The sequence below is a fragment of the Larimichthys crocea genome, chromosome VIII, assembly GCF_000972845.2.
Source record: "Larimichthys crocea isolate SSNF chromosome VIII, L_crocea_2.0, whole genome shotgun sequence".
NCBI classification, from domain to species: domain Eukaryota; kingdom Metazoa; phylum Chordata; class Actinopteri; family Sciaenidae; genus Larimichthys; species Larimichthys crocea.
In genome coordinates, this window is record NC_040018.1 from 29,147,755 (window position 1) to 29,161,885 (window position 14,131).

Below are 14,131 nucleotides of genomic sequence, written 5' to 3' on the forward strand. Positions count from 1 at the left end.
GTGGGAACCGGGGAAGGACAGGCAGGTAGCAAGAGACCACATCGCCAGGGTAGTGGGAACCATCACATGTTACCGTTAGGTGCCAAATTACATACAATGCACAACAAAATGTTACGTCTGACCAGTAGGTTCATCACTCCAGTATGCAGCCGCTTAACACACATGCAGCAGCAGGGGGTCCTTCAGTGTGCCTGAGTTGATGGGTTCTGACATTTTAAATGACGTAAAGTCGTTGGATTGCCCAATTTTCCGTCAGTTTAGAGTTAATGACAATTCATCGGAGCACATGGGAGTGTGCATGCACTGCTGATCTAAAATGGAATAAAACTTAATTTTGTGGCCTACTGGGGATACATTCTCTATTTGTTAAAGCACATCATAGAACTCCAAGTCATCTACATAAAAGGTTTGAAAGTATGAAACACAATCCACAGAGAAGCTCACACTACTGTAAGGTCGTGATGTCAAAACTATACGTCACTGCCCTCCACGCACGGCCAGGTAGGCGTTACCTCTTTTGCGTGAAGGTTTTTTTAATATTTAAAACCATTTATTTTATTTAAAACCAAAATATTCAACCTTTTTAGCCCAGGGACCCCTTGGACAAGAGACAAACAGAACAGGGACTCCCACATTGTAATTCTTTTAAGCCTGGCCATAATAACTTTTATATCTTTATTTTCAGTTTTATTCACCTTATTAACCTACTCAATACTGGGTTATTAGCCTGTATGTTTTTATGATTGTTAAAAAGTCCATGCATAATTATTGTTGGTTATTAAATGAGCTGTGCGTCTTTGGCAATTGGAGTTCACTGTTTGTAGTTTTCTCATCATCGCAAAATCATCTGCACCCTCACAGTCACCATTATTTTGGTGAAAATTGTCAGTTATTATGACAAAAATTTGGCTCCCTGCAGTATCTCTGCGGACCCCCTAGGGGTTGTGCATCCCTGGTTGAAGACCCCTGCCTAAAACCACAAACAAAAAGTGTAAAACTGTTTTAAAGTAGTTCTAAGGATGACCGTGCTGCCCTGTTTCTGCATCCGCTTCCATCTTGTGCTGGCGCTCTATGGAGCGCAATTGGCAGTATGTGGTGGGAAGTCAGTGAGGGATCATGACCTTGTTGCTGCAGTAGTGACCCCTAACGGTTTTCCCATCAGCTGCAACTACATCCCATCAGCTGGGAAACCTGACATCAAAATCTCCAGCAGCAGCGGCATGTTATTCCCGAGGCTGCTACCTGCAGACAGGACGGGGATCAAAATAAATCCGCATTCAGACACAAATGTGCTTGGAAAAAGTGAGTCAGCAGATTTCCTTCACCTACATATGTCTGGTGTTTAGCTAGACCTCAAACAGAGCTGCTACTAATGCAGCTAACAGAGCTCCACCCAACACTTTGTACTTCCCCAGAGCTATATTATTACATACTATTCATGGACTTAATGCTTGTTTCTGCAGGAGATTAATTGTAACTCTTTGTTACTGTGGAGGTCATAAAAACATCTTTGAGAGTGTCCTCCACCCTCACTTCACTTGCAAATGTGTGTGTCACTGCATGTGTGGCAGGCCGTGGGGTTGAGCAGTCAAAGCGGTAATTTCTGTCAGAGGTTCATTTTTTAGGAGGTGTGTGTGTGTGTGTGTGTGTGTGTGTGTGTGTGTGTGTGTGTGTGTGTGAGCGCTGTCACAGCAGTGCCAGCTCGTGTTCCAAATTTCTCCGTCTCTGAGCTCATAAAGTGTCCAATAAGGAAGCACATGAGCTACCGTATGGCCTCAGCCCTGCACGCTGCCTCTCACATAAATCCGAGTTTTCTAAATGGATTTCTCAATGTCACTGTTTTTTACTGAAGTGTGAGGGTGATAAAATAAGCCACCGCAGCTCAATAATAATAATAGTTCATCATACTGATTACACTCTTTTGGAATATGACATCAATAGAGATGTCACTTTTGGACATGAACATGCATAACGTGTCTGCATGAGTGTGTGTGTGTGCACAGTGTGTTTTGTCTTTCTGTCAGTCATGATTAAAGGCTGCTTTTCACACTGCGCTCATGTGCATACTGATTTGAATAAATTATCTAGATGATTTCACATCCTTACCGTTAGACTAAAGTCCTCCTCTTGGAACAAAAAAACGTGCATCGATTGTTTTGAACAGACTTGGCCATGGTCATCGTCGCTGACTCTTTGGTCACTTTATAGTGCCTTCAGTACAAGTGAAAGCACAGTAACACGTGTTGACGCTGAGTTATCTTTCTCTTTCTGGCTTTGGTGTGTAAAACCGTGCTGACACCTGAGAATGTTTCATTTATGCTCGTACACCTGTCTGATGGTATTAACATAACTACAGTATATCGTGACGATAATACAGATTGTTGACTGTGTTATCAGTAAATGAATAACTTTACTTTAATGAGTCAGTATGCTGATAATATTACATTTCTCTACTTGTGCTCCTGTTTAACCTGTTTAATTGAACCATTTATAAGACAGTCATTGAAATACTTGTGTTGTTGGGTCCCCAAACTTTTTTCGGTGCGGGCCACATCAACTTGCCTTTCTGTGATGGGGGGCCGGGGTCAGTCTATAACTGAAATGATATCAGTCCCACCAGGATTTCACGGGCCTTTTTTGAAATAGTTGTGGCCTAAAATGCCTGATGTTGCATGAGGTTTTCAAAAAAATTGCGGTGAAAGTTGCGGTGCTTTTTACATTTTTGTTGCGATTTTGTTGCGGGAGGAAGTGAAAGTTGCAATAAGTCCACGGCCCCGGGAAGTGGCGAGGTCCGGCAGGAGGGCGCTGTAAAGCTTGTGACTAAGAATTAATTATATTGTGGATTAATTAATTTTTTCTTGGCTAATTAATGAATTCTTTGGTCCATAAGGTCTCAGAAAATAAAAAGAAAGTGTCTTGAGAAGCTGGAGTGTGTGTCCTGAATCATGTCAGATGTTTTCATATCAAAACACACACACTGTTCACACACAAACACAAACGTTCTTCCTGTCTTACAGACTAACTTGCCACCTGGCAAGTCTTACTGACCTGTGTATGACAGCACAGTGAACAGCTCTCATGAACGATGTTTGAATGCTTCACCTTTGCTCGTGTCTGATCTGTGAGGATTGATTTAATGAGTATATTCAGGGTCATCTCTGAGAGCACTGGACTTTTCGTCTTTGTCTCTCTCCACCATTAATTGGATCACATGACAGTCGGAACAAATACACAGCATTTACTTCATGAAAAGGTCAGGTGTGCACACTTCAAACAGCGTGGAGAGGGGTGGAGGGGTTTTGGTTGTAGGTAAACACAAAAACAACAATAGCTGACAAACCATCCAACCAAAATGAGTTTGTTCATTCACCATCCAAAGCTATACAGGGGGGACATTTCTCTCATGCAGGGATCATCAGTGGTTATGTTTAAATGCACAGCAGTAATCCCAGTCATGATGAGACGATGAGATTAAGGCGGTAACACAAGTTAGCTCTGCTGACCAAAACTATAGGAACATATGAAGGTTCCTTCCACTCATATGAATGTCTTATGAATACAGTATGGCAAAAATATTCGGTCGGTAGAATGCTTCACTTGTTTCCCATTTCCATGCACATTTTGTTGGCTTGACTTGGTTTCACTCTGTGTGTCGGCTCAGCATGGCCTCTGTTACAGGGCTACCCACTTGAAGGTTTGTCTTGGAGGTGTTGGTGAAAGAGCAGTGAGTCAGAGAAATAAAACATAATCATCAGTTTATTTCACAGCGGTATTGTTCTTGACCCGACTCCAGAGAGTTAATAGAAACACAAACGGGGCAAAGAAACTGCCAAAAAATGGAGAAGCCATATTAGTGTCTTTCATTGCTTCCTTTTATAAGCTACAGACTAGTTCCGGAGCGGCTGGTCTTTCTTTGTGAACCTTTTCTAAATGCTCGAAGCAGATGTAGCAGATGTGACATAAAGATCAGGCTTGAGATTGAATGCTGAAAGAATCCGGTAGCATAATGAAGAAGGCGGCATCTTCAACCATTAACAGAACTCTGTAGTTTGGAAATAGGATTATTAATGGAGTATGGGCAACCCACGCTTTTATCCATTTTCTGCCACGTAGCCTGCATGTTCCTTTTTTCCAACCACCTCCTCCATCTTTTTCTGAGGCATTCCCAGAACAGATAGGATGTCAGGATGCTCTGGGTCCACTCCATGTCTCCTTCAAGTTGGACATTCTCAGAATACCTCCACAGAAAGGCAGCCAGGAGGCATCCTGACCAGATCAGCTCGATTCTTTTTAACATTAAGAAGCAACACAACTACCAACTTCCCAATGTCAAAGGGCTCTGAGTCTCTAAGGGTCACGCCACTAAAGTTTACACCGACCAACTCCATTGCAGAGTTTTAAGAGATTAGGACAACAACAACATATCAAGGCACGCTGTACCACGTACGTTGGGATCTGGGGAAACTTGTCAGCTAAAATAACTATTCCATGTCCATATCCAACACAGTTATCATTCTCTCTGCTACCATTGTAATCAGATTACAGTGGGTCAGGGAAAACGCATAACCAGATATTATTGTTTCTTTTTTGTGGCCTCTTTATTCTTCCAGTTGATGTTGGGAAAAAGTCAAACACAATCTACAGTTTGATCAGGCCCTGCAAATTCATATCTTTCGGTTACACAGCTGGGATCACTATCATCTGTGGACACGTCTAGAATTTCCTAGTCTGGCATCAACAGGTCCCAGTCTTTACAACAAAAGTTTTCCCCCTCACTCAGCTGCAGTTCACTGACTTTAAGGATAGTCCTGTTCTCTTTCTGCTTGTGCCTTCATTCTCTGTCTTTCCCTTTTAAATTTGATGTATTCTTCTGGTTAAATAAATACAGTTCAGGCCATCATGGAGAAATAACTACCAGTGATCCTCTCTGTGGGGTAATCAGGCATTGCACTTAGCTTTTTGGGTTTTCTATAGAAGCCGATATAACTGCAGTGGAAGTCAGTGGATGTGCAAATTGACTCAGACATAGGTCTCTAATGGGCACAAGTGGGCTATTTTCTTTGTTTACTGTGTCCTGTGTTGTCTTTCCACACTGAGTCACATACAAATGGTAGCCCAGTATCGCTACAGATGACTTCTTGTTTCACGCCTCGCAATTCAGACCCAATGCCAAAGGCAGGAAGTGATGTGTTCTCTATGAAAGACAAAAGTTTAGACTGTGTAAATCAGGGCGTGTAGCACATCTCGCTTTCATGCATTTGACTGAAATTTCCATCGCATTACAGACACAAAGCTTAAACATAGTCTTCAGAGATACCCAGTATTGACAATGGTTGAAATTTGAATAACAGCACAGTACTGTACCGTCACATCTTGAGTCGTGCACATGAAGAGTGATGGAAATTGTTGTGTGAGGAATGACCTCTATTTTTGTTTTTGCTCCCATTTTTCCACGAGATTTCTTGCCAACTTCCACTTCGCCAAAATAATCCATCCACCTGACAGGTGTAGCATATCACAATGCTGACTGCAGCGTGTAGTCGATTGTGACACTCGTGTCTTGGATTGTCACAATAAAAGGCCAATCTGTGACGTGCAGTTTTATCTTAAAAGAATACATGTGATTGGATTTCACATGGCTTTGATACCCCAAAGAAAACTTGTGTACTTTGTACAGTGTTGAATTTACATTTTTGTTCAGTATACAGTAATACTACAAGCGTTATTGGAACTTATGATATTATAAAACACTTAACACATAAATGCTTCATTCTGCATGATGTTGAGTTAGCTTTACCTACCTAAGGATGTTGTTGTACATGAATTACAATATTAATAAGCTTTGTGTTGATTGATTTTATTCTCTCCTTTCTGTTTTCAAAATTTAAAATAAGTTTTACAACAGCGATCTATAGTATTATGTATTCTCGTGCAGCTGCATTGCTGACAGTGAGCCAGGAATTCACGGACTGAACCAGTTTTCGCTGCCAAGTCAGCAGCCTTTTGGTCCTGAGAAGGAGACATGTGAGCCCCCCCCATGAGACAATTGCATTCATAATGCATCAATGGGAATACAAGCACAATTACTTTGAACAGCCCTGTAATCAGTCTCACAGTTACTTCCACACCAACAGATGTGTGGGTCACTTCAGTTCCTGCAGGAGTTTAGAGAACAGATCTCACAGTCGTAGAGATAAGTCAAAGAATTAGTGCAGTGAAGGTTCAAAGTGTTTCACATAAAAGGCTTCAAGAATGTATGTGAAGAACATCTACAGTGTTTGATGACACAACACAAACGTGATATCTGAACCTGTTCTTATTCTTTCAGGGTCACCGTGCAGGATGTTACCATACGGAAGTGATGATTCCTTAATATGTCTATTTTGCTTCATTATTGTAGAAATGAAATGTTTTCAGTGAAATAAACTATAATCCACGATAATGTGCTGATGTCTTTTGTTTTGTTTTTTCTTTGCGCAGCATGCTGGTGTGTTATTTCTCAATAACTGAACAGCATGGTGCGGGTTATCTTATTTATTTGATCCAACGCCAGATTAAGGTGTATCATCAAGGTGCATTAAAGGGAAACTAAAGTTTATTACCACCTGGATGAAACATGAGTTGTCTGATGATCAGACGAAAAGAAAAAAAAAAAGTGAAAGAGAAAATGAAGGTAATATCATTTTTAAACAATCATCACAGTTTACAGACATCCTGTTTCTGACTGTTATTGCTTGTGCACACTGTTCCTGTTCCAACAAGAGATTAGAACTGACATTTAATTTCGGTTTGACCTCCCAAATAAAATTGTTCAGATCATCTGGATAACTCTAGCCAGTGTTTCTTATTGGACCTTATTGGATTTCAGTGTGTTCTAAGAGCTGATCAATTACTTCCCGTCCAGTTTGATCCTAACTGATAGAAGTGGTGGTCGAAACTACCAAAATAAAACTCTTTAATCAAACTCTTGTTGACATGTAGCAAGAAATATTTCATTTTGTATCTGAAAACACCCCATAATGCAACTGAAGGCAGCATTCACCACGTTTTTCTATGGAGCAGGGCGAGCAGAGGAATTCCAGAGCGCTGCCACTTATATTCATCTTATCTCAGGCGTTTTCATTTGATCTGATCTCGCCTCTCGAGGATTGTATGAGATACGCTGTTTGTTGCTGGATGTTGTTTGTCCAGGTGCAGGGTAATACCTAAAGACAGCAATCAGCTTTGTACAATCTCTAAATAAGATATTTTCCGATGAAAGGGAATTATTGTGAAATTAAGCTACTCCTCGTTTTCTCTGGATTCCTGGAGGACCTAAACCTCTCTGAACCTTTCCACCACCAGGGCTCCCTTTTGAAACAGAGGATTAGAATAAACACGATGATCTCCATATGGCCATTTAGCTGCATAAATCTACTGGAACCAGAAAAAGTAAAAACCTCCAGAAATAATGTATTTGCTAAAACGGGCACTTTGCCAGAAAGAAAATTATAATCTGTCATTTATTTGCCGCTGCTTCAGCTCAGGGTTTGATCTGCTGCTAGAGTAGATAATCATACGATTCCAGTATGAAGAGGGGATTATCTGGAAGAAATGTTTGATTACTATGCAGCTTTGACCTGCACACACACACACACACACTCGTATGCATGCAGCCAGATCAACTGCAGAGCATATTTGCCTCCATAAACAGCAGACATCTGGACAGAGATGAAGTGTGTTGGCAAGCATCATAGAGGGACAAGCAGCATTTGCAGCATAATGTGGACTTAACAAACTGAATTAAATATAAGGCTGTCTGGGCCATTAAGACAGCGCTGGTGTGAACAGTGTATCTACATGCATGGCAAACAGGCCAGCATACTATGTGTCTGACTGCGCAGAGAAACTCCCACCAACTCTGTCTCCAGTAGTCAAACAGCAAGCTAATTACACGATAAAATAAACGATGATTAATTATCAGTCTTCCTTTATGCCCACAGCTTCTCACTGAGCTCTCCACATGGCAGCACGAGCTAATTAAATGTAATCAAAGCCAACATCAGAACGTTGCACAGTTTTTGCAAAGCCATTCAGACGTTTTCTTTCTGGAGGTCACACGATGGTAGGAGAATCTTCGTTCAATGAGTTTATCTACAGTAAACATTGTCAAGTCCTTAAATGAGTAATTAAAAATGCAAAATGCCACAACATGTCACAGACTCTGTTTCTGCGGTGTAGGTAGAACCTCCAGCCACTGCTGCCAACTCGACAGCTTGGCAGCTTCACAGCAAGACTTTCCAGACTTGTGAGTGTTTCCAAAAACGGATGACAGGGTTTGGGTTAGTGCAACTTTCTGGACAATGGAGGACAACATGATGCTTATGTTTAGTGACAAAACTGAGGATCCAATTTATTTGGCTTGTTTATCTGCAGTAGAGACCACTTTCAGTCCGAGCCAACGAACAAACCAACAAACAAATCACTGTCACTTTCACTATTTATTCATACGTTCATTCATCTTCCATAACTGCTTATTCTCATCGTGGTAACTGGCGGCTGGAGCTCATCCCAGCTGACACCGGACAAGTCGCCAGCTCATTACAGGGCTGACACATGGAGACAACCCGCCCCGACAAACACATTCACACTTTAGAGTCACCAATTAACCTCTAACCCTCCATGTGTTTGGACTGTGGGAGGAAGTACCCAGAGAGAAGCCATGCAGACAATGGAAAACATGGCAGGTTCAAACACAGAACATCCTCGCTGTGAGGCGACCTTCAGTATTCATCTGGTTATTTTACTGCTGTTCACTGTGACACTCATAGCAGTTATTCAGATTGAGAAAAAGGTTGAAATATGACAGGAAATGATGTCAATTGGATTATTTGCTAAAACTGTGATGACAAATTTGAAAATAAAAATCTCACATGTGAAACCAGATACTCGAGTGTATGACTGTACAATGCTCTAAGCTAAAGTGTAACGTCCTTCCACACATTGAGTACAAGTCTAAAATAAAGATAAGCCTCACCACTCTCAAAATAACCGAAGTGAGCGCTGTGGTGAGGGTCAGAGCAGGACTCTGCTCGCCAAAAGAAACAGTGCTGCAGTGTTCGGTATCTGACTGGATGACATGATCATGCAGGTCAAAGTGTCTGTTGATCATGTGAAGGCCCAACAACAAAAGAACAGTGTTCCTCGGCGCTGTTTGGTTTTATCTAACCCAAACCTTTGTGATGTTGCAATGGTCTGGGTCACCATCTTTGAAAACAGAACTAAAATGAACTAAAGCTGGTGCTCTGAAAGACTCATTCACTGTGTGACACGGCTGTCCAGAAATACAGACCGTCAGCCAGAGTCCACCTTTTTAGAATGGCTTATTTGTACATGTCTTGCTGAGTCTTCTGCATTTCTATGTGATTCTCCTAGGTGCCTTCGGTGGCCTCCCGCTGTGAATTTGGCACATCAACTCTGAAAGCCCCCTCTGAAGCCCACTGGGACGTCTGAAGCAACCTTTGAAGGCCTCAGGTGTGAAGTCGGTCAGTGGCAGGCTAAGAGAGATGAAGACATGGAGTGTGTTTCTGGCAGCGCTGCTGCTCCCCAGCATCCAAGCAGGTGAGTTCTTCTTTCTTTTCTTTTTTCACTGATCTTTAGTTTCTCTTTGGCCTGTGAAGACACTTGTCACATGTCAGGAAATGTCGGTCCAGCAGGCTGTAATCAGATTCTGCCAATCTGCAATCTGATCTGTAATCTGATTACTTATTACTTAACAACAATTTCGGCTAAAGGCGTCCATATTTCAGAAGTGCAAAAATACGACGTAGATGCAAATTCAGCTTTCTAAATAAAAGGGTGGCTAAATGTTCAAACATGTGTTTTGCATGTTTTTTAAATCCTCCTTGCCTTGTCATTACATGAACATGGTTAGCGTGGTTTACTTTCCTCAGCATGTAAACAGGGACTCTGAGCATGCTGTGAAATCTGCCTGATGCCAAACTCCTCTCCAGAGACAAAGTACAGTATGTGTGACTGTAAATCTAAATCTTTAAACAGCGTGTTAGTGTTTGTTTGACAGCTTGCTGCTATTGTTGCTGCTCTCATCAGTTTAACTTTAAATTACAGCAGCAGGCAACTAAAAATATCCGACAAACCCACCGTCCCCTACCTGCTGAGCCCCAACCAGCACACAGACACAGTTAGAGACAAGCTGCTTGCAGCATTTAGCAGCTAAAGAGCCTGACATTTCCTCAGGAGTTAAGAAGAACAAAGACAAGAATCAAACATCGCTGGATGTCCATTGATCAGGAAGACACAAACACAAATGAATACTGTACTGATATTACTCTGTGTCTGCAGAATGTGTAAACAGGCGTGTTTGCAGAAAATATGTCAATGTTGTCTTTGTGGCTTGTTCGACCACTCCCAAGTGGCGAAGAAAGTTATGGGTGCTCATCTGTTATGGGTTGAGATATGTGCCACCAGAAACTGAATTTGAATCATTTATATATAATCATTGCATTGAAAAACTGAATCTTTGTAATTCGAAATTCAGTTTTCATAATTCAATTTTAATTTTCTGTGACAAACATCCAGGTAGTTAAGGCAGAGCAATCGAGCACAGATACACAGGACTCCTCTTCGGCCAATCAGCACCTACGTTTCTGAGCACGTAACATAGTGGTCATTTGTTGCCACCTGCCATGAAACGGAGGAAGAACTGCTTCATGGCGTTCTATTTGAGTCTAATGTTGCCACTCGTCCAGTTTTCCCAGAATTGTTCTGTTTTTTCATCAGCTGTCCCGGGGAAAAAAATTATCTCCCGGGACACAATTTGTCACGTTTTTTGTGGGGAAATGTAAAAACTTTATTTGGCTTCCTTCGTTGTGTAGTCCAGAAAGGTTCCCATGCTTCTGTAGCTATTTAACTGTCTGGAGATGGATTGGGCGGATCCACCTAATCCGCCTCGTAAGTTTTACATATCTGTGAATATCTCTGAAACGGTTTATGATAGAGAGATGTGTTGGGGTTTTTTTGCACTGTTTTCCTGAGATTCTGCTGAAGAAGGAGATATACAGTACGGTTTGTGTCTGTCCGACACTTCCTTAATGTTCTTTGCCACCGTGTAAAAGACCAATCGGAAAATAGATGTACTTGGTGACAGTGGCAGGGAAAAACTTCCTTGAAGAGGCAGAAACCTTGAGCAGACCTTGTCAACCTTGTCTGCCTGAACTCGACCAGGCTTGGCCCAGAGGACGCAGGAGTCAACTCGGTTCAACTTAGTCCCTTTATTTGATTTTTGTCGAATTATCAGCAGGTTGAAAACCAAAAGCGTCTCCATGCTCCACTGACAAAAACCACACCCAGGTGCACTAAATTCTAAACATTCACCACATCCCAACAATGAAAAATGAACAACATATCATGCACAACCCAACAGTTGGTGAGTTGGTGTAGCCATGATCCAAAGCACAAAAACTCATGTGACAGGAATGTGTTTAGATGGAGAGACAGAGAAGAAGAGAAGCTCTCCCTGCTTCCTATAGCAGTGTAACTAAGGGACGTCACCATAGAGACGTTTCACCATAGAGACTTTGATGGGCAATTATCTCAAACCCCTCCCAGACCTGCAGGTATGGAGTGCAGCTCGAGTTGTCTGTCTGAACTAGCTCTTTCCAAGGCAGCACAAATCAACCTCCAACAATCCTGATAAATCCATAGCTGCCCCAATATATATATATATATTCTCCTTTGAAAAAAAAGCTCATTAATTTTCCAAAACAGCTGGACATTGTAGTTTTTTAGCAAATGTTGCTCAAAATGTAACAGTGTGGTTCACTGAGTTGCTTTTAATTATCATCTTGATAACAATGAAGCTCTGTGGCACAGAGGGAAACGTGTCAGGATTCTTGTTAGGAGTGTTAATTCATCGCTCGGTGTGCTCTAATGGGATTTGTTGACATTCAGACAAATACAGACTATCACTGGACTTATCCTTTCATCTTGTCTTTAATAGACAGCACAGATCATATAATATGCAGAGCAGATCTGTGCGCCTCACAGAGATTAATTTCAGTTCAGACTTGAATAGATTTTGAGCAATAATGGATTCTCGTGGCACGGAGAGAGCTACGATATATCAGGCTGAGGATCCACAGACAATGCTTCATTGTTTGGTTAATGGGATGTCTGTTATAGAATGTGACTCAGTCGATGTTGACCATTAAGATTAGCACTTCTACCAGCTGATTCCTGCACTACTTCTCTCTGCTCTGCAGTCTCCATCACTTCATCCGGGCTTGCTCTTTTTGCGTTTGAGTCATCGCTGTACATTTTTTCAGTCGCACAATCTGCAGTGAAGTGTACCCAAACGTGTAGCGCCTGTAGCATCTGCTCCGTATGTAAACAGCAGCAGCTGTCAAGCACCATGATGGATTATTCCCTGAAAACACCCTGAATGCAGCACGAGGTGTTTATGATGCCATAGCTCCGTTCCTTCAGACTGATTAAGTACATACAGTACAGAAGGTAGGTGCACGTGTGTGATACTGCTGGTGATGTATGTGGAATGCAAATAACTAGTAATTAAACAAGCTAAATTACATTCACCTCCAATGCAATGAGGTGTGTTGAGCCGCATTTTGTAATAACGGTGCATTTTGTAATAAACGTCCAAAATGTAATAACTTTTTCATTTCATTTTGTAATAAAGCCGCATTTTGTAATAAACTGCCGCATTTTGTAATAAACTGCCCCAACGCATTCTGTAATAAATTTTGCCGCATTATGTAATAAGTTATTACATTTTGACAAGATTATTACAAAATGCACTTGCAACTTTTTTATTTTCTAGGAAATGTAATAACACGGTGCATTATGTAATAACAATTCTAAAGCATAGTTTATTTGTTTGTTAATTGTATTTTATTTTACTTTAAAGTATTTGTAAAAAGCTAGGCCTATTATTAGTATCACTGTATTAGCCTAGTAGCAGTACTTAGCAATTACTATCAGTACACTATTCAAAGGTTGCATTAACAGAGAATATTATGTAAATTGCAGATTTTTTGCATTTGGTAATAATCTTGTCAAAATGTAATAACTTATTACATAATGCGGCAAAATGTATTACAAAATGCGTCTTTATTACAAAATGAAATGAAAAAGTTATTACATTTTGGACGTTTATTACAAAATGCACCGTTATTACAAAACGCGGCTCAACAAGGTGAACTTGCATAATCCTAAAAAGTATGTTTGTATTTGACTACTTTGCCTCAACCGCCCTGAGAGCAGCTCTCGTGTGCAGGTTCATATAACAGGCTGGCTGCAGCAGTTGTAGAGCCACAAACACGACAGTCTCTCTCGTATGAATGTTCTCTGTCTCTGTTTGTACTCTATGTTGCAAACTACACAGCAGGGCTGCAACACACACACACTTACACACAGACATATTTATCTCCTTGTTTGCAAGCTACAGTCTGTGCAAAATGATCAATAGGATTATCAATACATCCACTTTAGCGCCAAATCACAAGAGAAGTTTCAATACAGAGCAGGTCTACACCGTACTCTATATTTATAATATTATGTACAGAGACCAACAATTCTCAAAATTTGCAAGCACTTGGAGACAGTGGCGAGGAACAATTTCAGAACCCGGCTCATGGTGAGGGACAATCTGCTGCAAACCTGATTTTAGAGCGAGAGACAAAGATGCATAACTACAACTTTAATTAAAGCAATATGACTGAGGGTACATTCAGAGAGGAATGTTGAACACATGTTTTTCTTTCTCATTCGAGTGGGTGTCATCCGTTTTTGGCTTCTGCACAGCAATGCAGTGAAAATAAACCAGATCCTGATCTTTTGGAAAAACACACATTGCGGCCACCAATCAGACGATCAGACCGGTCAAATGTCCACCGTCAACCTGAAATGAAAACTGAGACTCTGTCTAAACTCTGACAATCTACCTATTGTGTTCAGGCTTTGTTTATTTTATGAACCCAGCTTCTAAATCGGAGTCTGGCTCGCAATTTATGCTGTAAAATAGTGACATGGTTTATCTTCCTTTGACTTGTATCTTATGGTTTGAGAGAGAGAGACACACACACACAGATGAAGGGAGTAAGAGAGACATAACCAT

The 14,131-nt window shown here is 41.2% G+C and overlaps 1 protein-coding gene across 3 annotated transcripts in view; it reads left to right on the forward strand.

Moving 5' to 3' along the window:
* Window positions 1–14,131, forward strand: part of cemip (cell migration inducing hyaluronidase 1) — a 190,680-nt gene that overhangs the window by 79,357 nt on the left and 97,192 nt on the right. For all 3 annotated transcript variants that reach the window (XM_027281343.1, XM_027281344.1, XM_027281345.1), the window contains exon 2: window positions 9,415–9,600. In XM_027281343.1, the coding sequence (XP_027137144.1) occupies window positions 9,546–9,600 (55 nt within the window). In that variant the 5' untranslated portion in view covers window positions 9,415–9,545. The remainder of the gene's footprint in view (window positions 1–9,414; window positions 9,601–14,131) is intronic.